This window comes from Scomber japonicus, chromosome 15, assembly GCF_027409825.1.
Source record: "Scomber japonicus isolate fScoJap1 chromosome 15, fScoJap1.pri, whole genome shotgun sequence".
In the NCBI taxonomy this organism is placed as follows: Eukaryota; Metazoa; Chordata; class Actinopteri; order Scombriformes; family Scombridae; genus Scomber; species Scomber japonicus.
Window position 1 is genome coordinate 17493809 of NC_070592.1, and position 21953 is coordinate 17515761.

General features: G+C 41.7%; 1 protein-coding gene across 7 annotated transcripts in view; it reads left to right on the top strand.

Annotated features, from left to right (window-relative positions):
- The window catches only part of clasp2 (cytoplasmic linker associated protein 2), a 55932-nt gene that overhangs the window by 1767 nt on the left and 32212 nt on the right, over nucleotides 1-21953 (top strand). For all 7 annotated transcript variants that reach the window (XM_053334863.1, XM_053334857.1, XM_053334858.1 and 4 more), the window contains exons 2-7: nucleotides 4794-4872; nucleotides 7895-7998; nucleotides 8810-8901; nucleotides 11011-11086; nucleotides 11898-11995; nucleotides 15727-15797. In XM_053334863.1, coding sequence (XP_053190838.1) covers nucleotides 4794-4872; nucleotides 7895-7998; nucleotides 8810-8901; nucleotides 11011-11086; nucleotides 11898-11995; nucleotides 15727-15797 — 520 coding nt within the window. The remainder of the gene's footprint in view (nucleotides 1-4793; nucleotides 4873-7894; nucleotides 7999-8809; nucleotides 8902-11010; nucleotides 11087-11897; nucleotides 11996-15726; nucleotides 15798-21953) is intronic.

A 21953-nucleotide genomic window follows, 5' to 3' on the forward strand; every position in this document is an offset into this window, starting at 1 on the left:
TCCCGAGTCTCTTTTTAAACTGATCAACATTGTCTGCGCTGATTTTCCGGACTCAGCAAGATTGTATTAGTGTGGAAATTGTGCATTCAGCATAACAAATTCATCTCGTCTTGGTCTGAAAATAATTTATAGTTTCTGCTTAAAAAGTTAATGAAGATGTATCAATACTGCCCCTTTATTGTCTACACTCAGTTTATTCACTAATCTAACTTTTAAGTGAGTTTAAAGTCAGTTTAATTTATGAAGACACATTTTTCTAAGAGATTTAGTATCCTCTTGTATGTGACAAATTAAATATTCTGCCCATGGTTTTGCATCTAACTGTCAAAACAAATATAAGGAGGTCATAGTGATAGATGTATAAACTGTACGGATTAATAGAATCAGGGAAATATTATCCCAGGCAAAAGTTTAAATCTAAAACTTTTTTCTTCATTTATCTTTCTTTTTTATTATTATTTCCGCAATATGAGTAATACATGGTTATGGGATTAAATGTCTGAGTTTACATTCTGGCGACAGTACTGTGGAGAAAGTGGTCAAAAATCATGCAGTATGGGTTAGTATTCTGTCTAATGCTCCTGTCAGTTGTCTCTCAAATGAATAGCTGTGTTTGAAGTGGTAACCTAAACCGTTACTACTTCCAAGTCTGTCTCCATGAAGTCCAATCCTAGATATAAAGAGCTAATATTTCCCTTATTTTGTCCTTTCATGTGGGCGACACAGACAGTAAAACTCAGATCAGTGTCTGGGAGTGATTTTACAAGTGAGTCGTGACCCCCAGAAGCCTTCAAATAGCAGGCTTTTATGCAGATTGTCTCCCTGACGGACAAAAGGAAGGAGGGGTTAGTTGTAAGCAAGATGTGGAGTCAGCTCAGCGATATGGAGGAATTGAGAGATGATGCAGAGTTGAGAGGAGGAGAATGAAGGAGGAGTTAGAGCAGGAAATACAGAAGTGGGGTGATGAATGGGTTAATGGAAGGTGAGTGGAAAACAAGCCACGACTCATAAATACATTAAATGTGCAGATAAGGGGACCGTCGTGCCCAAGTTCCTCTTTTCGGAGCAGATTAAGCACAGTGTTAAACTGCCCCATGGCTCTTCTCTCTCTGTCCTTGTCTGGCTCTTTTTTGTCCTTGTCTGGTGCATTTTTGTCAGTGAGTCAGTTTCATCCTCTCAGCCTCGTCTCTCTTTCCTCTACGGAGAGACGGAGCAGCATGTTCATCTCAGACATACTCTCGAAACATCACAGAGGCCCTAGTGCCTCAGTGAGACATAGACAAAAAGCAGGCATTAATATTGCATGCTGCTTTTACGGGCAGCAGGGCCAAGTGAGTGGACACTGCCTGGACTGGATGAGGTCTGATACTGCTGTGAGGTAGCCCTGCCCAGACTCTATGACTGTGATTTAGTTTGAAGAGAGATGAGTGTCAAACACACTCATTTTTTTATATACACAAAGGACATGAGTTTTAGGATACAGTTTTAGAAAACATACCAAACACAGTATAATCCATGTTTTATCAGTGAAATCTGTCCACAGAGCATTCATTTGTTCTTATTTCTCTTTTAAACAATGAATGTATTTTTGTGTAAGCAAGCTGTTACTTCAATCTCAACTCTTCCTGCAGGTGCCTCATAGTAGGAAAATCCAGTGAAGTGAATTGAATGCAGCTTTTTAGTGGGAAGCAGCTGCAGGAACTGATGAGCTACACTAAGCAAAGGTAGCTTCGCCTCAGGCAGTAAGATTTTAAACAAAAGCAGGCAGGGGGGTCTTCATCTGCTTTTGGACATTTTTGTCAGTGGAATAGTGGCAAAGGAGAAGAGCTCCAAATGCTGAGCGCAGTTTAGTCAAATCAAAGAGCTCAAACACAGAAAATCTAAGTATATGTCCCATTCTGGTGCCATCACCCCCCAGTAATGGTACTGGCACCAGCCTTATTATGGGAGCTGGGGAAAATCCATTTTTAAAATGAATGCATCTAGGCCAATATGTTAATTAAATGGGTTAATATAATCTAGCACCATACAAAACAAAGGCATAGTTCGCCCTTGTTTTCATATCCTAAAATTCTGTATCACAGTAATTTATTTCTTGCCTATCAATTAAACATCTATCACACAAATGGAAGTGAGAAAATACATTTAGCAGCAAAGCTTGAGCAGAGATTTAAACCTACAGACTTCCTACCTATAGAGCCCATTGTTTCTGAGAACCTAACCAATCACTGTAGAAGTGATGTGAGTATTATTTGTTGATTTATTATTTAGCAACCTCATTTTTAATCTGTTTCCAAGAGCCTAATGTGACCTTTACATTGCTTTTTTGTATTCCTAACAGCACAAAACCCTCAAAATAATCAATTTACAGTGATATGAAACAGAAAACCACTAAATTCTCACTTTTGAGAGCTACTGTTTGGCTTGATCTGTGATGTAAACAATAAATCTATCACAATAACTGTTTTCAAGTTTCACAACGATCAATTCATGGATTAATTGACTAGTTGTTTCTCGTTAGTTGTAACCCTGTCGTTGCGAATGACGCTGTGTGCTCCTGTCTCAGCCTTGGACCTTGTTTTTTCCACCCAGAACCTGTTTTTAAGCCGCTCTACAATCCAGAGTTAACCCTGTACACGGTATGCGAATTAGCAGGAGTAAGCCACTATATGCACCAGCCTGAGTCTTCACAAAGAACCATTGATTCTGGGCTAAGTATTTACTTTCTTCCCTCTTGCATACCTCAGTCACCCCTGATGTTTTTGAGACTTGAAGTCTAGAGATGCTGTGTGTGTGTGTGTGTGTGTGTGTGTGTGTGTGTGTGTGTGTGTGTGTGTGTGTGTGTGTGTGTGTGTGTGTGTGTGTGTGTGTGTGTGTGTGTGTGTGTGTGTGTGTGTGAGAGACACATTATATTAGTTGGACTCTTCTATGTCCACATGTCCGGTGTTGATTAGTATTTGGGCTGATACCTAAAAATGCCCATTTGGGTTTTCTTGCCTCTTGCCTCCTCTCTCCCCTTTTCTCCTATTTTCATTTTAGACATGTCAATTTCCGTCCTCCAAAGTGGATATCAAACCCACTTTCTTCCATCTCATGTCCTCTATCTATCCCTCTGTCTCCATGTGAAGATGACATATGGTTGCAGGCGCCAAGCTTGTTGGGGTGCTGGGTAGGGGAGGGGGGAGGGGAGGCCTGAAGGCTGTTTCCTTCCTGTGCTGTCTCTACTTTCTCCTGCTGCCCCCCCCCACCCCACCCCCAGATTAGGTCAGTATGAAGCCGTCATCATATTGACCCAAAGCTCATGTTTCTTCTCCAGGTGATTTTTGTTTTCCCGTGGTATTACTTGGCTGCCATTCCTGTAATTTTCTTCACCCCCCTCCACTTTTTGTTTCTTTAGTTACCTGGCTCGGCTTATCCTTTTGACTAAAATAGGGAAGAACTGGAGTCTGGCTCCCCACTCGAGGCAGGACAGAGGAGAATAATGTTTTAATGGATTTTCTTTTTGGACTGTTCAGTTCGACCGTAATGCTGCCAAGACAAGCATTCCAGCAGCGCTGCGCAGTGTGGGATGCGATCCTAATCAGAAACACAGTGGAAAACTCAACCCTACCAACAAAAAAGTTCAGGATACCTTCTCCATAGAAGTCGTATCACAAGCCAGTCATTTTTAAAAGATTGAGCCACTGTGAGATCAAATCAGAAAAAGGGGGACTGTAAAATGTCTCTATAAGAAATATTGTACACATTTCAATTTCTTGGTGAAAGAGTGCAAATCATCAGTGTGTGATTTCATAAGCTGCTGTTACACAGATATTACAAAGAGGGTGCAACAAGATTACATCATCAGGAGTTCCCCAACTTTTGGCATACTTGGGAGAGACTCAGCAGCCAGACATTTCTCTGCTCTCTGTTTAGGAGTGGCTGAGAGTTTGTCACTAAAATGAGAATAACCTGTTGCCGCTAACATGGGAAATTGGCTTCGGTCTTGAAGAGTTGAAGCACTTATTCACTGACAGATAGCCTAAACTGTACACACACTGCTCTGCTACGTTCACAGCTAACTTTACACTCTCTGCTCTCCCGTCGCCAGCCTCACCGTCCCACATGCTCTCTCTCTCTCTCTTTCTCGACCGCACTCTCACTAAGCACACAACCTTTGCACTGAATTATCCCTTAAAGGAGCTACGCTACTTGTATAACACTAGAGTAAGTTAGTTAAATCCCCTCATATCAACATAGGGAAAAACAATCCTCAGTTATCCCTTTTTTAATCGTCAATAAACGATCCGATGGCCAGTTGGCACAAGCCTGTTTCTCTCCTAATGAAAAGAGGAGAAGCAGGAGTCCTGGATTTCCTGAAATCCACCACCAGCTCCTTTTGTTTTGCTGATGTTAAGCTGCAGATGGTTCAGCTCACACCAGTCCACAAAACTGTCCACCACCCTCTGGCACTCTGACACATACTCCCCTGATGCATCCAACCACTGCTGTGTCATCGGAGGACTTAGGTATAGGTGGGCAGGTCTGTGTGTTGTTCCTGAAGTCCGAGGTGTCACCACTGTGTCTGACACATAGTTGGTGTACAGGCTGAGTTTGTCTGATAAGGTAGTCCATGATCCAGGACATGAGAGGAGTGTCAACCTCTTCATGCCGCTATGGTTGATATGTAAGCAGACAGTTAAAAAGTGGTCGAAACATACATAGTTCAATGAAATGTTAAATACCTGAATCCACTCATAAACAATTGTGTGACCCAATTTAACCTTTGTCTGTCTCTCACTTTGTGTTTGTAGGTGGCGTTGTTGGGAATCGACATCTGCGGTGCGTTTGTGGACCGCATGGGGGAGCGGTTCAAAGGATACCTGGGAACAGGTGAGGTATTCAACCTTTCCTCAACCTGAATGTCATTTAGGTTGGCCTGCACAGTGAACTTCATTCATGATATATCTCAAGTGCTCAAACATAAAGAACGTCAGAAGAATTTGTCAATATTGCCTTACTGCCTTTTCCATGGAATAGTTGTTCAAAACTGAACAAACCTGTTTTCAGGAAATGCCATCGCAAACATAGCTAATAGTTATCATTTAGCATCAGTCGTTGGAAGAGGGATTTTAAAAGTCACCTGCTTTGTTCTGTTGATCAGGCTCAAAAGTAAATGTATCCCTCTAAGTGTTCCTTCCATTACCTAGAGAATGAGTTTGTCCTCTTGGCTTCACTGACAAATGTAAAAAATACTGCAAATGACAACAATTTACCACATTGCACTCACCATTCCTACTCTGTGCAACAGAAGTCAGATGGTTTGTGTTTTGTTTCAGACTGTCCAGCATTTTGACTCATGTCCTTCCATTTTTTGTCTCTCACTTCCACTTTGTGGTTCCTCTGAGGCAGCCTAGCAGAACTGCTGTAAAGCCTGGCGCAACCCCATCTCTATTATACATCCTTTAGTCTCTATATTTAAGCTTTGAATTGTCTGCCATGCTGTAGCTCTGCCTATTACACCACATAACCATGACCTCATAGACTGAATCTTGTATCAGGTTTCATGCTCGCGCTCTCTCTGTGGTGGGTGTGTGTGTCCGCGTGGGTGTGTGTGTGTGTGTGGGTGGGTGTGTGTGTGTCTGTGTGCGCGTGTGTGTTATGCCAGTGCCAGTCCTTGTGTGTGTGCCTGCTTAAGGTGTCACCAGCTGTCTTTGTCAGCTAGACATGCTCTTGTCACCAACAAACACACTCAACCCTGCAGTTTTGGGATGGATGGACCTGTCACACTGTGCAAATGCTGCCACTGCGCGCGCACACACACACACACACTCTCTCACTCTATAACTCGGTCTATGTCTAAGCCTGCCTGTCTGTATGAGTGTGTGTGTTTCAGATTTATTGTAAAAACATTTCTCTGAGCCGCCGCTGGAATCTCCCTTCCTCCATCTCTCCTTTCCTGTTCTCTTTCTCTGTTCTTCTCTCTGCATCCAAAGTCCTCACACACACACACACACACACACACACACACTGAGGGTAGCAAGATGAGATCTTTGAGACTGATTGTGTCGATCTTCAGGGCTACTGCCATTACACTCTGTATGTGTACATTGACACTGTGCTGACCAAGTATCTCCCATATGTAAAGAGGAAGAGAAACTCATACATCACACAAGGCAGAGCTTTGTGATTTTCTATTTTCTAAAATGTCATATTGAAAACATGAATCCAAAACAAAGAAGATGGAAAAAATGAATAGACTGGCCACATATAAGTAGTGTGTGTGTGTGTGTGTTTTGATCTTTACTACAGCAGATGACATTTTGTACAACAATGCCCCCCCCTGTAATTTTTTCTGTTAGGGTATTGTCTTTGTTGCCAAAGCAACCAGCTGTTATGGTAACATGATGTATGCACACACACATACACACAGTAGAAGGAAAGATGACATCACTCTATCACTCCCCCTCACTGATGTTTCAGATGAGGAATGTGGGTAGGAGTGTGTGTGTGTGTGTGTGTGTGTGTATACATGTGTTTATGTCACTGTGTGAGTGTCAAAGGGAGATTTGGAGTTTTATGTAATTCAGAGACATTTTTCCACCTGATGGTCGACAGACAAAGACTCACCAGATTTGGCATTTTGTCTCTTTAAATGGGGTTATGTGCTGCTGACTCAGAGAGGCCATTTAAACTGGTCTATTTTGGGAATTTGACATAGTGAGTTAAAGGATAAGCCTTAAAATATTGAGTGTTTTATACTTTAGCAACAAATCTCATGAAACGAAAACCAGCATTAGTCCGACTCTCAACTAATTTATGACTTCCTTTCCGTGTCCGTGGCCAGACAGACACCCATTCTAATGTTTATTTCTTAAAACTGATTAAAAAAGCGTAAATCAGCCAGGCTCTGTAGTTTTTAGCAATGTTACAAAAACATGAGTAGATAGTTCTTTTTTGGTATACTGTCAGCCTCAAATTAGTTGTGCTACACAGTGTTTACAGTAGTAGGGTGGTGTATTGTATGTGGGAGTCAATGAAAATAAACAGTGCCTGCTGTGTCCATCGTTATGAAGGAACAAGTTAGGCAGTGCAACTCTGTAGCTCACTGATGTGTTTCAATAGAAGGGAGAGAGGAATACGTTATATCAGTATATACTTGGGTGGACACACTGGTCATTGTTTGTTTTGGTGTTTTTGTAGGATTTGTTAATAATAAGACCAATATAGACAATCATAGACACTTATCCTTTAAATGATGGCTCCACTCAAGATGCCTTTTTTTTCTTATTAGCACCAAAAATGGCAGGTCTTTAGACAAAAAGCAGTCAAATACTTGTTCATCTGATAAAGACGATAATCCTCCAGTTCCTTGTTTCGTAGAAGTTTAGAGTAACCAGTAGAAGTTGCCTCTAGTTAATTGGATGCTGGCATTTAAACCTTCTCACTCTACATTTTTTGCTCTGTGCACATCAGCCTCGCTGCTGGAGCCGTTGTGTGTTGAGTAAAGTGGAAATGACACGAGAGCATTTGATAAGCTTGACTTTATTTTAGTCACGGTCCATTTCTCGTTTCCTGTCCTCTCTGTCCTCTCTACTTGTCAGAGCCCTGGTGTCCCTGGTGGTATTGCTCAAGCTTTAACATTGCATTGAATTTCTGTCTATTTCTGTCTCACACACTCACTGACTCCTAACTTGTGATGAACATGTATCTTTGTAAATCTCTGTGCTTTAAAAGCGCTCCACTTGGGGGCAGTCTTTTTTTTTTGGCACTTGAGTCTGGCAGAGATTCACTCATGTGTGGCCTTGTTTTTCTCTCACTTGATACATGTGTCGTACGTGAAATGATATTTTCCATGTATTGACTGACATCATCTCTCACTCCCTCTCCTCATGTCCATCTCTTTTCTGCACAGTGTTGCCAGCCCTGGTGGACAGGCTGGGTGATGGGAAGGACCAGGTCAGGGAAAACAGCCAAGCTCTCATCCTGCGCTGCATGGAGCAGACTGCCTCGCCCATGGTGTGACACGCACAGAACACACACACACACACACACACACACACACACACACACACACACACACACACACAGTTAAACCAGAGTCTAAGGACCCTGAAGATATAACGCCTTTTGTTTTATAGTATATCAGGTATAATTCTGAGTGAAACTGGGGCAGGTAGATAAAGCCAAATTATTATTTTTGATGGATTTTAAGCAGCTCGTGTAACTTTTCCTGGAATTTCTGTTTTTCTTTGGTATATATGACATTAAATTGAACATGATACAAAACAAGCAAATGAGAGACATCACTATGGAAACTGTGAATGCTGTTTTTCCCCAACGTTTTTTTCACATTTTGCTGACTGAAGGATTATCTCAGTAATCAATAATTATGGTATTTACTAATTGCAGCCCGAGTTCAGTGAAATAGTTTATAGGACAGGTAGCAACTGTGGAAAAACTGTATTGTTGTGAGTTCAACCTGTTCAGGTCAGAATAATGTTAAGAGGCAGAACAGAGACAGCAGACAAATCACAGCCACCTTTCACATCAATAATAGATACTCACTACAACTGAGAGGTACTCTATGTTTTGGGCTCCCTCTTCTGGATATTTATGGAATTTCAAAGGCTTGATCCCCACTCTGCTTTGTGTTATCTACACACCACACAGATGCATCACCACAGATTGTAACCTTCTTTGTACTCCATAATCTTCTCAACTCCTGTTGGGGTTGCCTGCTGGGACCGTCTTCTGCTCAGTCCTACTGACACTCTGTTTCTCTTACTCTCCCTCCAATCCTTCTCTTCTCTCCCTCTCCTTCACCCAGAACGTCTGGGAAAGGCTACTTACTAGTTTTAAACACAAGAACTTCCGCAGTAGAGAAGGACTCTGCCTCTGTCTCAGTGCCACGCTCAACACGTGAGTAACTTCCTGTCTTATTCCTTATAACATCCTGGGTGAGCTGTTGAAGAGCAAATTAAAGATATTAATTATAGACATGTTTTGGGATGATTGTATCTTAGAAGTAGGTCTACACTGCTTCTTACTTTGAATTCAAAACTAGAAACACATTTTGGTATTTGGTAAAATCCACTCATAGATTTCTGACGGACAATCCATGTGCTGTTACTACTACCCTCCATGTGCGTGCCCCATTTTGTTTGTTAAAGAACCACACACTCTCTCAATCTCCAGGATTAATCCTCTTAAGTGTTTGTGTGACTCTGTAAAGGTGGCACACGTGTTACAAAAGGCACCACCACTCTTGTCATATGGTGTTACAGTCGTCAAGTATACATGCTGCTATTTGTAGCTTACAGACAGACTTAAAAATCTGTTCTCAATTGACCAAATGTGAATTCTCACATGCTCTCATGAGTTATTTCAAACCCAGCTGGTCCGTTGACGGGCAGAGTTGATGTTAAAGTCTCTGGCTTTGGCTTCAGCGCCGAGGGTTGTCCAGCAGTACTCCAAAAAGCATGTGAGAGGTTTTTGCATCAAGGGTGACGGCCAAAATGAAGCAGCAAAGAAGTGCTTTCAGTTGGGTTTGAAATAACTCCTTGAGCTCTACCACTGACTGAAAATGGCCCCATTCACCAGTACAGTGGATTATCTGTGAATCTCAGTTGTCTTCGAGGACAGTTTATCGATTTGATTCATAGCTTTAAACTAAGGATTCAAACAAACAGTTGAGTTCACTCATACAAAATGTTTTCACACATTCATATATGGTGACACACAGCTACATTACTTATGACCCTATTTTGTTTCCATGCCAGAGGAGGGCTCAGATCACACACAAGCAATGATTGCAAAGACAGAGTGTGACTCCTGTTATGTCATAGTTACACTTCATCCTGCAATCTCCTCCATCGAATTGTCAATAAACAAACCTCTACACACAGAGTATACAGACGCTGGCTCGCTACATCTTGTCTGACAGCAGCTCAACAGCATCTCATATGCTTGTTTTAATTTATTATACTCTTCACCATTAGGTCACCACACACAGTAAATCTGGGCTGTTAGAATTGCAGCACTGATTATTGCATCTTTGTGCTAATGGAAAGTGACACTACTGTGCTAAAAGCTAAGTGGCTACCTATAGTAAAGGTAAAGATGTTCACTAAAGTTAAGTGTAAAACCTGACAATTATCTGTTATCTGTTATTATCTGTTGTGTGAAACCCACATGGCATCATATTCTGTGCTAGGTTCTTAGACATGTCAGATCAGTCCAATATTACAGATGACACATTTTCTTCTGGGGGCTTCATAATCTGTAGAACATACACCATCCTCTATCCTTAGACCCTCGATTCAAATAATAGAAAGACTAAGGGAATAAACTCTTAAACTGAGGAAGGATCACCTCATCTGGAATGGACAGACGTGCAATAGATGATGTGATTTGTACAGAGCAGACCAAGATAGCCAATAGTACAGTGTGCAAAAATTGGATGACAACATTAGTATTAGTAGAAATGTATATGGTGACAGACACTGAAAGTCCCGTAAGTGCAAGGATGCAGAAATGCTATTTACAGTCTATATGAGGTTTTCACCAGAATTGATACATGCATATTGTTATGAGGAAGGTTTTATTTTTTGATAAAAGATGTTGCCACCACCGACAGATGTATTATGCTTTTATGATTACCCACAGAAACTGACACAGCCTCACATTCTTCCATTCACCTTGAGATAGTGACAGTGAACTACATATATTCTTGCAAAACAGGAATAAGATGTCCATTTAATGTGCATTTCATCTTGTTTGAAAACTGAATGCTGTGTGCTGATGATTTTTTTTTTCATGCTTAATCTTTGCTGTGGAGATAAATGTGCTTGATGTGTGTAACTGAAAAGGAAAAGATTACTGAGATTACTTCTTCAGCTTCCTCTACGCTATCTACAGTCATTTCTACCAGGATCTGAGATTTGTAGGAGAAACTTGTGTCTCCATAGTCGCCATTACCAATATTTTAACTCCCTCATTTTAACTTCTATTCTGGTGTGTCTCTTTCAGGTATGGAGCTCAGCCATTGAGTCTCAGTAAAATAGTTCCTCATCTATGCTCTCTGACTGGAGACCAAAACCCACAGGTAAGAAACACATCACTCTACCAGTTTGATATGAGATTAAGATGTCTGTGTATCTTGTGTATTTTGTACACTGTATGTGTGTGAGTGTTAGAGGTTCTCGTTTCTTTGTTGAATCTGTAGTCTGTAGCTCTGAGCATCCCTAGTGTGTTGGCAGGCATCTTAACGCAGCACTGTTATTATTACAGTTATTAGTGAGGAAATGGGCTCTATAGAGTCCCTCTCCCCGCTTCACTGCTGAATCATGAGTACCAACACCCAGCTATTAACCCACACAACGGTACTAACTTTTAATATCTGTGTGTGTGAGCGAGATACAGATAGACAAGGCTAGAGCGAGGATGTTTAAACCTCCTGCAGAGTTGTAACCCAAAGCTGAAATCTGCTCCTATCGTCTACCCAATGATTATCTACCCACATACTGTCCTGACCAATCAACATCCCTAACAGGCCCGCCCACTCTCAGTTGCAGAGAATCCCTTCAATGGTGTCCCTCTATCCAATCACAACGGTGCTCACAACATAACCAGCAAATCAGATGTCTCCCATTAGAGAGGGATGAGAGTGGGCCCTGCAGGGTTTATATTTTAATATGCGTTTATGTTTACAACCCATAGTTTCTGTAATCCCAGTCAGTGGAAAAACAGTGTAATCTTTATGAAATGATTATGGAAAACTGAACATCATCTTATTGATTTGAACACGTAGATAAACATTCAGATGACTTTTTTGCACAGTATGCATGAGTGTGTGCATGCCTGTAATTTTGTGTGTGTTGAGGGTTTTTAAATTGGTCGATGTCCGCTGTCTCTAGGTACGTGAGGCCTCCACAGCAACACTGGTGGATGTTTATCGTCACGTTGGAGAGAAAGTCAGGGCCGACCTGGGAAAGAGAGGACTGCCTGCTGCACGGTGAGTTTTGTGTCAGTTATTGATCACCTCTGACCCTCTGAGCTCTGTGTGTGTGTGTGTGTGTGTGTGTGTGTGTGTGTGTGTGTGTGTGTGTGTGTGTGTGTGTGTGTACTCTGCCAAGTAGTGATGAGTTGTGTGGAGGTTTCTGTGGGTCCCGAGGCTTTGGCACTCAGTCTGTCCCAGGCCACACCATGCACCACTCTGCCCTTCACACACACAGAGGCACTTTTATCCAGAGCACAATGCTGACTGACTGAGGGGTGGGGGGTGGGGGGGATGGGGGGTACAAAGGCATTGGGGGAAAATTTCAGAAAGTGTGTGCGTTTTTTATGTCAATGTCATCTAAAGACGTCCATTGAGTGGTTTTTGTCCTTCTTTGGTCGTCCTGGTTACATGTGTTGGGTTATTCTAAGCACAGTGACCCTCTCACTCTCTCACTCTTTCTCCTTCCCATGTGTGAGATCTGAGCAGCAGCCAGTGTTGTGCTGACTACTCAGTATGAGTCTTGCGTCTGTGAATGCTGGCTGTGGCCATGTGTCATGTGTTGCGCATATTAAGCCGGTCTGTCTCCAGTGTAAACACTCTGTCGCTGTATGTGAGATTGATGCAGTCTTGTGTGTGTCTCTCTGCTTCAGGTTACAGGTAGAGGTCTGACAGATGCAGTGATTTAGGCATGAAACTTGAAATTATGTGTACAATTAATATAAAGTTCTTTAAAATGTACATTCATTATTGCGTGTAGCACAATTCTTAATCTGTCTACGATAATATTGGAGCACAAAGGCCAGGTGGAGGTTGTATGTGTACGTAAATGTGTTTTCTGGCCTCTCAGCCTCTCAGTGGTTTGCAGGGCTGCAGCCAGGGTCTCACTGACAAGATCACATATCAACTGTGTGGGGTTTGCATCAGATAATAGAGAGAAAGGAGGTGCCATGAGAGGGGAAAGAGAGCGTAAAGGACTGAGAATGAAAGGTAGAGAAGATAACACACAAGAAAAATAAGGGGTTGATAATGCTGCTTTCCCTTAGGCTTTTGTCCTTTTTTGTGCAGTCAATTTAGTTTATTGCTCTGTGAGAAAATAACTAACCTTGTAGAGCATCAGAGAGGATCCATGTTCAACCCATGTTTCCTTACATGAGGCCGACCTGCACAACATCCTTGATATGTCTGGAATACACCATGTGACATCTGCACTTTAAATAATTTTACTACGGGACACACATACCCCCACCCTTTAATCTGAATAAAAGAGCCCAAAACAGTTCCTAGGCCCACAGTATCAAATCACACACAAACTGTGTTTAATTTGTTTTCATGTAAAGTTGTTTAAAATGTTAACCCAGATAATTGTGAGTAAGCCTGGAGGAGCATGATTACATTTTCCTGCAGGTCATAACCACATCAACAGTCATTTGAGTTTTACCTTGAATTAATTAACATTTATTTTGCCCAAGCAAATGTAATGCATTAAATAAACCTTTACAAGAGGTTAAATCCTGTAAACAACACATGTGAGCATTCTCTCCTGCAGCAGTTACAGTATTAGCATGTGTAGGTTTCTCATCTGAATTTAACATCCTGGTACTAAAGGTAAATCTGTAGCTTGTATACTACATCAGTATAATGATAATGAATGCTGTCACAAAAAATTAAGTTAGTTATGGGTTTGTATTATTATAGAAGAGATACCCAAATGTCCAGAACAGGATAGGAAAATGATTTAATTTTCAAGTTAGACTAGAACATACTGTACGCTGTGTTTATCTGATAAACACTCATCCGTCATTGAACCCGATTACCCCTTTCAGAGTGACTGTAACAAAGGTTAAACCCATTAATCAGAAAGGGTCAACAAGCATTATCCGGCCTGATTTCATGACTGAGTTTCTCCCGTACCAGGTCCAGTGCAGGTCAGACATGATCTGGATTTGGTGAATAAGTGTCTCTCTTAGTGATGTGATTTTTATCACAGTTGAAACTTCATTTAACTGTCAGTTTAGCAGCCATGTGAATGAAAGTTCTCTTGTCTCTATTTCTGGTGCCAACATGTAACTAACGAGGGACAGGAGTCTCCTGCATCTTATGCACATTCACTATTGAAAAGGGGAATGAGCAACCTGAAATGTGAGGGTAATCTCCGCAGGACATGGAGTGACCCACATTCGACCTGTGTCCACCACAGATAGAGGACACCGTATAAAAGGTTGAGCACAGTTAACGGGAACCTGGAAGTAAGAAATGTGGAGCTGGTGATGGGTGTAAAAAAAAAAGGATGGAGGGAAAGGATGCAGAGAATATAGTGAAAAGGGGTGAGAAGGGGACGTAGAGGGGGAGGAGCAGTCTTGCTCTGTCTGCCGCTAGCTCTACAACCCCTCCCCCTCTGTGTGTGTGTGTGTGTGTGTGTGAGTGTGTGAGTGTGTGTCTGGGTATGAGAGGGAGGTTATGTAAAGGGTAACTGAATCTCTTTACCGCCTGTCACACGAACTGCCCCACTTGTCTCTCTCACACACGTACACTGAGATTTAACTCTTTTACCTCTGTGTAGTTTTTTCAGTGTGTGTGCTTAGCATACACAGATAGTAGGTGGTGCTTTGTTGCATGCCCATTGCATGCTCTGGTCCCTCGCTGTTTGGCTCTCTCCCTCTCTCTCTCACGCCCTCCCTCCCTCTCAGAGCCACTGCACCATGTTGGATACAAAGAGCTGAGGGGAGCTGAGGACTGGAGTGTGTCACTAGCATGGGAGCTAACGCGTTGCGCAGCAACCTATTAATCAGCCCACCGGGAAATACAGAGGCAAATGAGTACTGAAGACTAAAGACTTGGCTATTTCTGATCCAAATAGGCAAATTAAAATGCTAATGAAAGGAAGGGAACCACGTGAAAATGCTGCACGGCTGAGCAGCCCGTTGTAACGTTAATCGTCACTTATCAGGAGCTGCTAAGCTGTCTGGTGGTAGTGGACCGGCAACTAGACATCAAAAGACAGACAGACAGGAGGACGGTGTGTATGACTCTAATTCTTGTGTGCTCGCATTTATAGGTTGACATATTGACAAGGAGACATCGGGACATGTTTATTGAACATGGGATGTTGTGTGTGTGTGTGTGTGTTTTTTTTTGTCATATGTAACTAAGGTGCACCAGCACTGCCCAAAATGCAGGAGGTGTGTGAGCTGTTTAAGGGGTTGATTTGTGCAAAGCTGTTATTCAGCCTTCATTTGTTTGTGGATTGTGAGAGATCTTTCCTTTATTAACACGCAGACAGTCCTACCTGTAAATCATACTTCTGAGCAGGTGTGTGTTTGTTTGTGTGTGTGTGTATTTGGTGCTGAGGAGGGTGTCAGGGGGACTGCTGTCATGTAGTTGCTGCAGCTTCATGAGTATGACTGGCATAAAAGACACACCCACCCACCGGCAGACAGGCAGGCAGGCAGACAGACAGGCAGACAGGCTGTCCACGTGTTGCTGCTGATGATAGTTGACTTGGGGTTCACAGCACCTAGTCTGTCTCTGTGTCAAACCTCTGGGGTGTGTATGTGTGTGTGTGTGTGTGTGTGTGTGTGTCCATCCGCAAATGCATTTTCTTTGCAATGAAGATAATTTCAGTGTAATGTTCCTTTTCCTCCTTTTGGGTGTTTCCGATTCTGTAAGTGATATCATGGGCTTTGTTCTGAATGTGTAGTGTGTCCGTGATTTCGTTCTAACCTTTCTTCTTCTCTTTTTCTCTCCAGGTTACAGACGATATTCACTCGTTTTGATGAAGCCTTGAATTCAGGCAACATGGCTCTCAGCCTGAGTCACGGTCAGTGCCTTTTCTCATTTATTTCACCACAGCCGCTTTGGCTTCTGAGAGCCACCAACCTGAGTCACGTTGTCGAGATGATTTTGCTGTTGTCAGGTTTTGGGTGTGTTTTTAGAGAGAGAGGTAATATATGTGTGTGTGTGTGTGTTTGTGTATGAAAGTGAACAAATGTGCATGTGCTCTTGTGGTTGTGTCAGTTTGTTGCCATGAGCTCCTGTAAGAAGACCTAACAGGATTAATGGTTTAATCTGTATGCGCGTGTGTGTGTGCGTGTGTGCGTGTGCGTGTGTTTGTGTGTGCAGAGCTGAAGGCTTCTGCCAATGTTTGACCATCCAGCAGCAGAGGTCTGTGGATCTCTTAGAGCCTCCTACTCAGCCAGTGTTGTTTGACAGTGGAAAGTTTTCATTGATTTGATGAGACTTATTTAAAAGAAACGCGTCGCTTGGTTCAGTTGCTCGTTAGGGTTTTGCTGACACCCATCAAGAAAGAAAACTGAACAGCTAAGTTTTCAGACATGGTGATAACTAAATGTTTGTGTGAAAAATCTTTACTGAATATTGATCCACTAAATGGTCTCTTTGGATAGTTGGCAAGAGAAGATGTTAGCTGATATTGTGCTGCATCCATCAACAAATGAATTGTTTTGTAGGGATGCACCAATTCAATATGCCGAACACTGATTATGACCATATAAAGCAGAGAAGGTTTCAGTAATTCTGTTTCCTTGTCAGTGTTGCAAAAGTTACAGTTTGCACCGTCAGTTGCATTTAAGCAGTCATGGCAGACCACCAACTCAGTTTGCATGCCCCAGCAATGAGTGGCCTCGTGTTACCTTACATAGAAATGATCACAGTCACAGTGAGTATACAAATTTTAAATTGAGGTGATGAGAGCACTGGTATTAGATCTGTATTTGACACCAACAGATTGTCAAAATTGAGGATTCAGTATCAGGAGAGAAAAAGTTGTATCAGTTTATCTCTGTTGTTTTACCTAAATATCTATTACTGCATTGATTTCTGATTAGTTAATACATTTAGTTACTTACTATAATCATGTAACTGTATCTCCATCTAAAATAGCTATCTAAAAGATGATGATTTTTCTGTCAGAGTTGTTTGACTTCTTGCCTGGAATAATGAATATTAGTGAACAACACTAACATGTTCAACAGCAGCCAATAATGCACGTATGTCAAAATTTCAAAAATCATGAATGAATGTGACTTAATTTTCAACTGTGTGGTTGTGAGTTGGGTTTGTGCTCGCTGTGAGTTGAGTCAGGTCTGTTGTTTGGGGTCTAGAAGAGGACATCATTGACTGTTTGTACCTTTAGGCTGCCCTGTCACTGTATCTATCTGTCTAACAACAACTTCAGTGGTCAGAGCCTGTTGCAGCCTGTTTACTTGGAGAGAGGGAAATGGGCAGAGACATGGAGAAGAGCTCAGGGCATGTGGTGGGTGTTGTTGCCATGATGCTGTCTCTCTGGTGGCAGCAGAGGGACCGAGGGAGTGTTAACTTTTACCTCCAACCTCCCTCTAAGGTTTAGAGCCAGGTCGTGTTTTTGAGGATCTGGATAACAAATGATGATATGATTTCTTTTCTACACTCTTCTGTCATGTGCTCCGCCGAGCATGAAAGCAGTGCTTGTTGTTATTTAAATGGAATAATCTTTTTCGACTGTTGGCTCATCACTTTTCATTTACAATGGCAGGGGAAAGATAATGGAAGCCAAGTGGAAAGTTTGAGAAGAAACTGGCTTTGACGGTCAAAAACACAGAGTGGTACTGTTTGTGTTGATGTGTTATCAAGATGACCTACATATGTTTTGTTTTTGTGTTACATTTTCTGCTTTACACCGCATCCTGACATACAGCGAGCTAGCGAACCGGGGACGAAATCTCACGTGAAACTGTCCTGATATGCAGCGTGACGATTTTATCACGATTATATTCCAAACCAATCAAAGTGTTTAGGGGCGGGACACGGCCGCGAAATTTCGTCCAGATAGAGACAGATCGAGCAATTTGTTTGAAGGGTGGGCGTGATCGCTGGACAGGGAGATGTCGATCGCGGCATGTCAGGAAAGGCTGACTGAAAACTCATTTTAATCACTTTTTTCGCTCGCGTCGCTGTATGTCAGGATGAGGTGTCAGAGTCACCATATGTCTTTACCAAATGTTTAAACTTCCTGAGTAAACATGAAGTGAAAGTGACAACAGGTGCGCACCAGTCAGCTTCAACAGGGTGAACTTTGGCTTCATGCTTCATTGTTTGGCCTCTGCTGCTACCTCAAATGTACTTAAGCCTCTTTATTTAGCTTTGTTTTGGATGCCTCGGATATTACAGCTCGTCGTACCACAGTTCAGAGTCACACTACTATAAGTTGTGGGTGTTTGTCAGGCAGCGTTTACATCCCATTCACGATTATTTTGATTATTGATCTATTGATTATTTCCTTAATTAATCAGGTAATCTATAAAACGTATGAAAATGGCGTAAAATGCCCATAACCATTTACAAAAGTTAAATCTATAAATTGCTAGTTTTGTTTCCCTAAAACCAAAGATATTCAGTTTATTATCACATAAGACAAAGAAAAGCAACAAATTCTTACAGTTGTGAAGCTGGAACAAAGTCATTTTGTGCTTGAAGACTGATGATTGTTCAATTATCAAGAGAGTTGCTGATTCATTTTCTGTTGATTGACTCATTGAATAATTGACTTGTTTCAGCTCTGCTGTCTGTCCTCCTAAGATTACGTGTATGGGCATAAAAATACTTGACTGATTTTACTCTCATTGAAAAACAAAGCCAATTTGAATACTCACGTTGAATAAACAAATTATGTTGGAGTCAGTTAGTTACACTTCCTGCACTGAATTCATTTTTGCACTTGAGTAACATTGGTCAGCCCGACGCTCTATATTTGATGACAAAATCAACCAAAAAGGGTCGTCACCAGAGAGAGAGGAGCGTGTCTGTCACTCTGTAAACTTAGTAAGAATTCAAGGTCCAAATACAGGACGAATATGCACATTCTTACTTGCCCTTGGCCCACATCTCTTTTAGACCAGCTCTTGGCGTTTGCTCTAAAGGGTTTGGATGCAGCTGCTGCTGAAAGAGGAGGAGGAAGGGAGGGCAGAGGATTGAGCGAGGAAGTTAACAGAGATCTCCCAGTAGCCGAGTCACAGCGCTGTGCCTATCACTGCCTCTCCCTGATTCATCATGACAGAGACAGAGAGAGATTGAACAAACAAGAGAGGAGAGGAGATAGAGGTGAAAACAAAGGAGAGAACAGAGGGAGAGGAGTGAGTACAGACTAAGACAACAACAGGGAGTCTCTACCCATAACACACTGTAGTCATGGCAGTTGGGGATGATGGCGATGGTAAGTGCATGGATGTGTGTTTAATCTCATCTGGCTGTGGATGCTGGCACTCAGACAAAGGCTTGTCAGCATATGGTTTTAGATTGAAATCAGCTTAAACTCAGAGTACTTTTCACCCCAAGTGCTCTGGCTTGGATATATGTTAGATCTGCATATGTGTGTCTGTGTGTGAGGAAAAGCTGGGATGTACTAAAATCCTTGAATATATCCATCTTGTTTTACTTTGTGTGGGTCTAGTTTTTTTGTAGGTCCAGATCTTTGTGTAAGTCAGTGCATTTCTTTTTTTGTGTGTCAGAAATTGATTTATTCCTCTATTGCTGCTTTTTTTTTTAAAAAAACTTCTCATAAAAGAGAGCAGGAGAAACATTTGAGAGTGATGGTTGTTGTTAGGACTAGCAGCCTGAGGCCAGACTTGAGCCCGGGATATCAGTCCACTCACATAGTGCAGTGTGCACCACAGCCAGCTGAGCCAACAGGATACTCAGTGTCAATACTCTGCTGGGATTCATTCACAATTTCTACATTTTAGTTTGGTTTCGAATATGAAGACATTTTCTCCCAGTTCTCGGTGTTGGTCGGAGATACTGTGACTGACATGTGACACAATATGGAAGAAGCCTCTTTTTTCTCTATCTGTTGGTGTAATATTAGGTTAAGCGTGTGTTGTTCTGGGTAAGCCGCCTTCCTGTCTCTCAGTGGACTGACCTGTGTGTGTGTTTGTGCATAATGCCTGCTAGGGTTTTTACATCATTTCCAGTGATTTATAATTATTTATGAACAAATAATCATCGTAATGACAAGGCTAATTGTAACTAATGAAGCTCGTCAGACTGCAGCATTCACAAGTGGGTTTCCTCTCACATCAGTCCAAAATATCCACAGCAGTATGACAGCAGACAGATGTTTTAGAAATTTTAGATGAAATATAATCATAATTTAGTCTCTGGCTGTTATGAAAACAACTTCTGTAAGCATCTCACCCAGTGATGCTTTAAGTTGTCTAATATAGCAGTAAATACACTACATGCTGTGGCTCAAAGGAAATGAGCTTTTAAGCTTTTGAGCTTTTTATTGTAACTTTAACTCACCAAAAACACAGTCATAACTTGATGATCATGTAGAGATATAGAACAGGGAAGTACACTTTTCGTGAGTGGCAAAATGTCACAAAATATGAAGATAAACAGAAATGACAAATAATTGCTTGCTTATTTATTTGTGTGTGTATGTGTGCGCAGGCAAACAGAAAACGTGTTCCTGGTATGAGTGAGGAAGTAAGTCATGTCAGTGCCACTGGCGCCATCGTCTCACTCTTTCTTAATGTTGTTTGGTCATGTCTGAAAATGTGCCCGTGAGAAGCTCCGAGATATTTGGTGCAAAATGACCATCAGTAGCAGCTTTCATTGCTTGCATAGTAGTTCAGTGTTGACAGGGACTGACACACACACACACACACTCACACACTCTCGCAGACATGCTCATTCTGCTTCAGTGCATCTCCGGCTCTGCAAAGGAAACCATGACCCCGTTTCCAGGCTAGGCTGGTTGCCATGGCAAAGCTTTCTTCTGAATATTATGATTTATCCCTCTCCCCTGACTTGGAATTGGGACTCAAATTATACCTGTGTGTGTGTGTGTGTGTGTGTGTGTGTGTGTGTGTGTGTGTGTGTGTGTGTGTGTGTGTGTGTGTGTGTGTGTGTGTGTGTGTGTGTGTGTGTGTGTGTCATTTACCCTGAGCTGAACTAGAAATGGAGCAGTCTGTCTCTTAGAGAATTCAGAACCTCAGATGTGTGTCTCTCTCTTTATTCCCCTTTTTCTCCATCACTCTCTGTCCCAGAAACAGGTGATTATAAGTGAAACATCTGCTCATCTGCCTTTCTTTATGTTTTCAAACCAATCCCTACACATGAAATATATGACCAATATTAAAATATAATTAGTATTCCTGGAAACACAGAAGATGACAGCCTTTGATATTTACAGTATGTTAGAAACTCCTATTTTGCACCGATTAGTAACCACTTATCCCACTAGTTATTTATGTGTGCATTGTTTTTAATATGATTTTAAAATAGTAAGCAGCCAATTGCTTTCACAATATCATAATCTTGGTTTTGGAATAATTTAGTTAATTTATTAATTGTTTAAATTAGCATCTTAAAGCAGAAAATGACACTAAGAGGATTTGCTGCTCTTCACTGTTTTAAGTCACAGTAAACTTAGCTTTTGTAGTACTTCTTGCACTGTTGCTTGTGTTATTCTTTTCACCTGTAATCATTCCCATATGAGGGTCGCACTGTGTCAGAACATGTTCAGTGTGTCATCTTTTGTGTCACATGGTGGTCCTGAGTGGGAATATGTGACTTTGCCTGTTCCCCTGCAGCTTAAAGCAGATCAGCACAAACACAGGATCTCTGTGTCGTAAGTCTAATTCCTCGGAAGATGTCTGGTTACGCTCTTAATTGCATGTGGAGATTTTCAGCAGTAATATGTGCGCTGATGTCTGCTGCGGTGCTCCAGCTGGATAAGATGTCTCAATGTTTATTAAACATCAAAACTGAAGGGAGCTTTTTTCACACTTTGGTCATACAGGAGGTCAATGCAAAAAGGTTGCATAACATTAATGTGACTGTATGTTTTCTTTGGTGTAAAAACAGGCAGGTTTTTAGTGACAGAAAAGCACAGCTGGACTTTGGGCTCAAGTGTGTCAAGCTTGTCAAATCTTTTGCACAGCACCTTGTAAGCTTATATGTGCGATTTAAAACA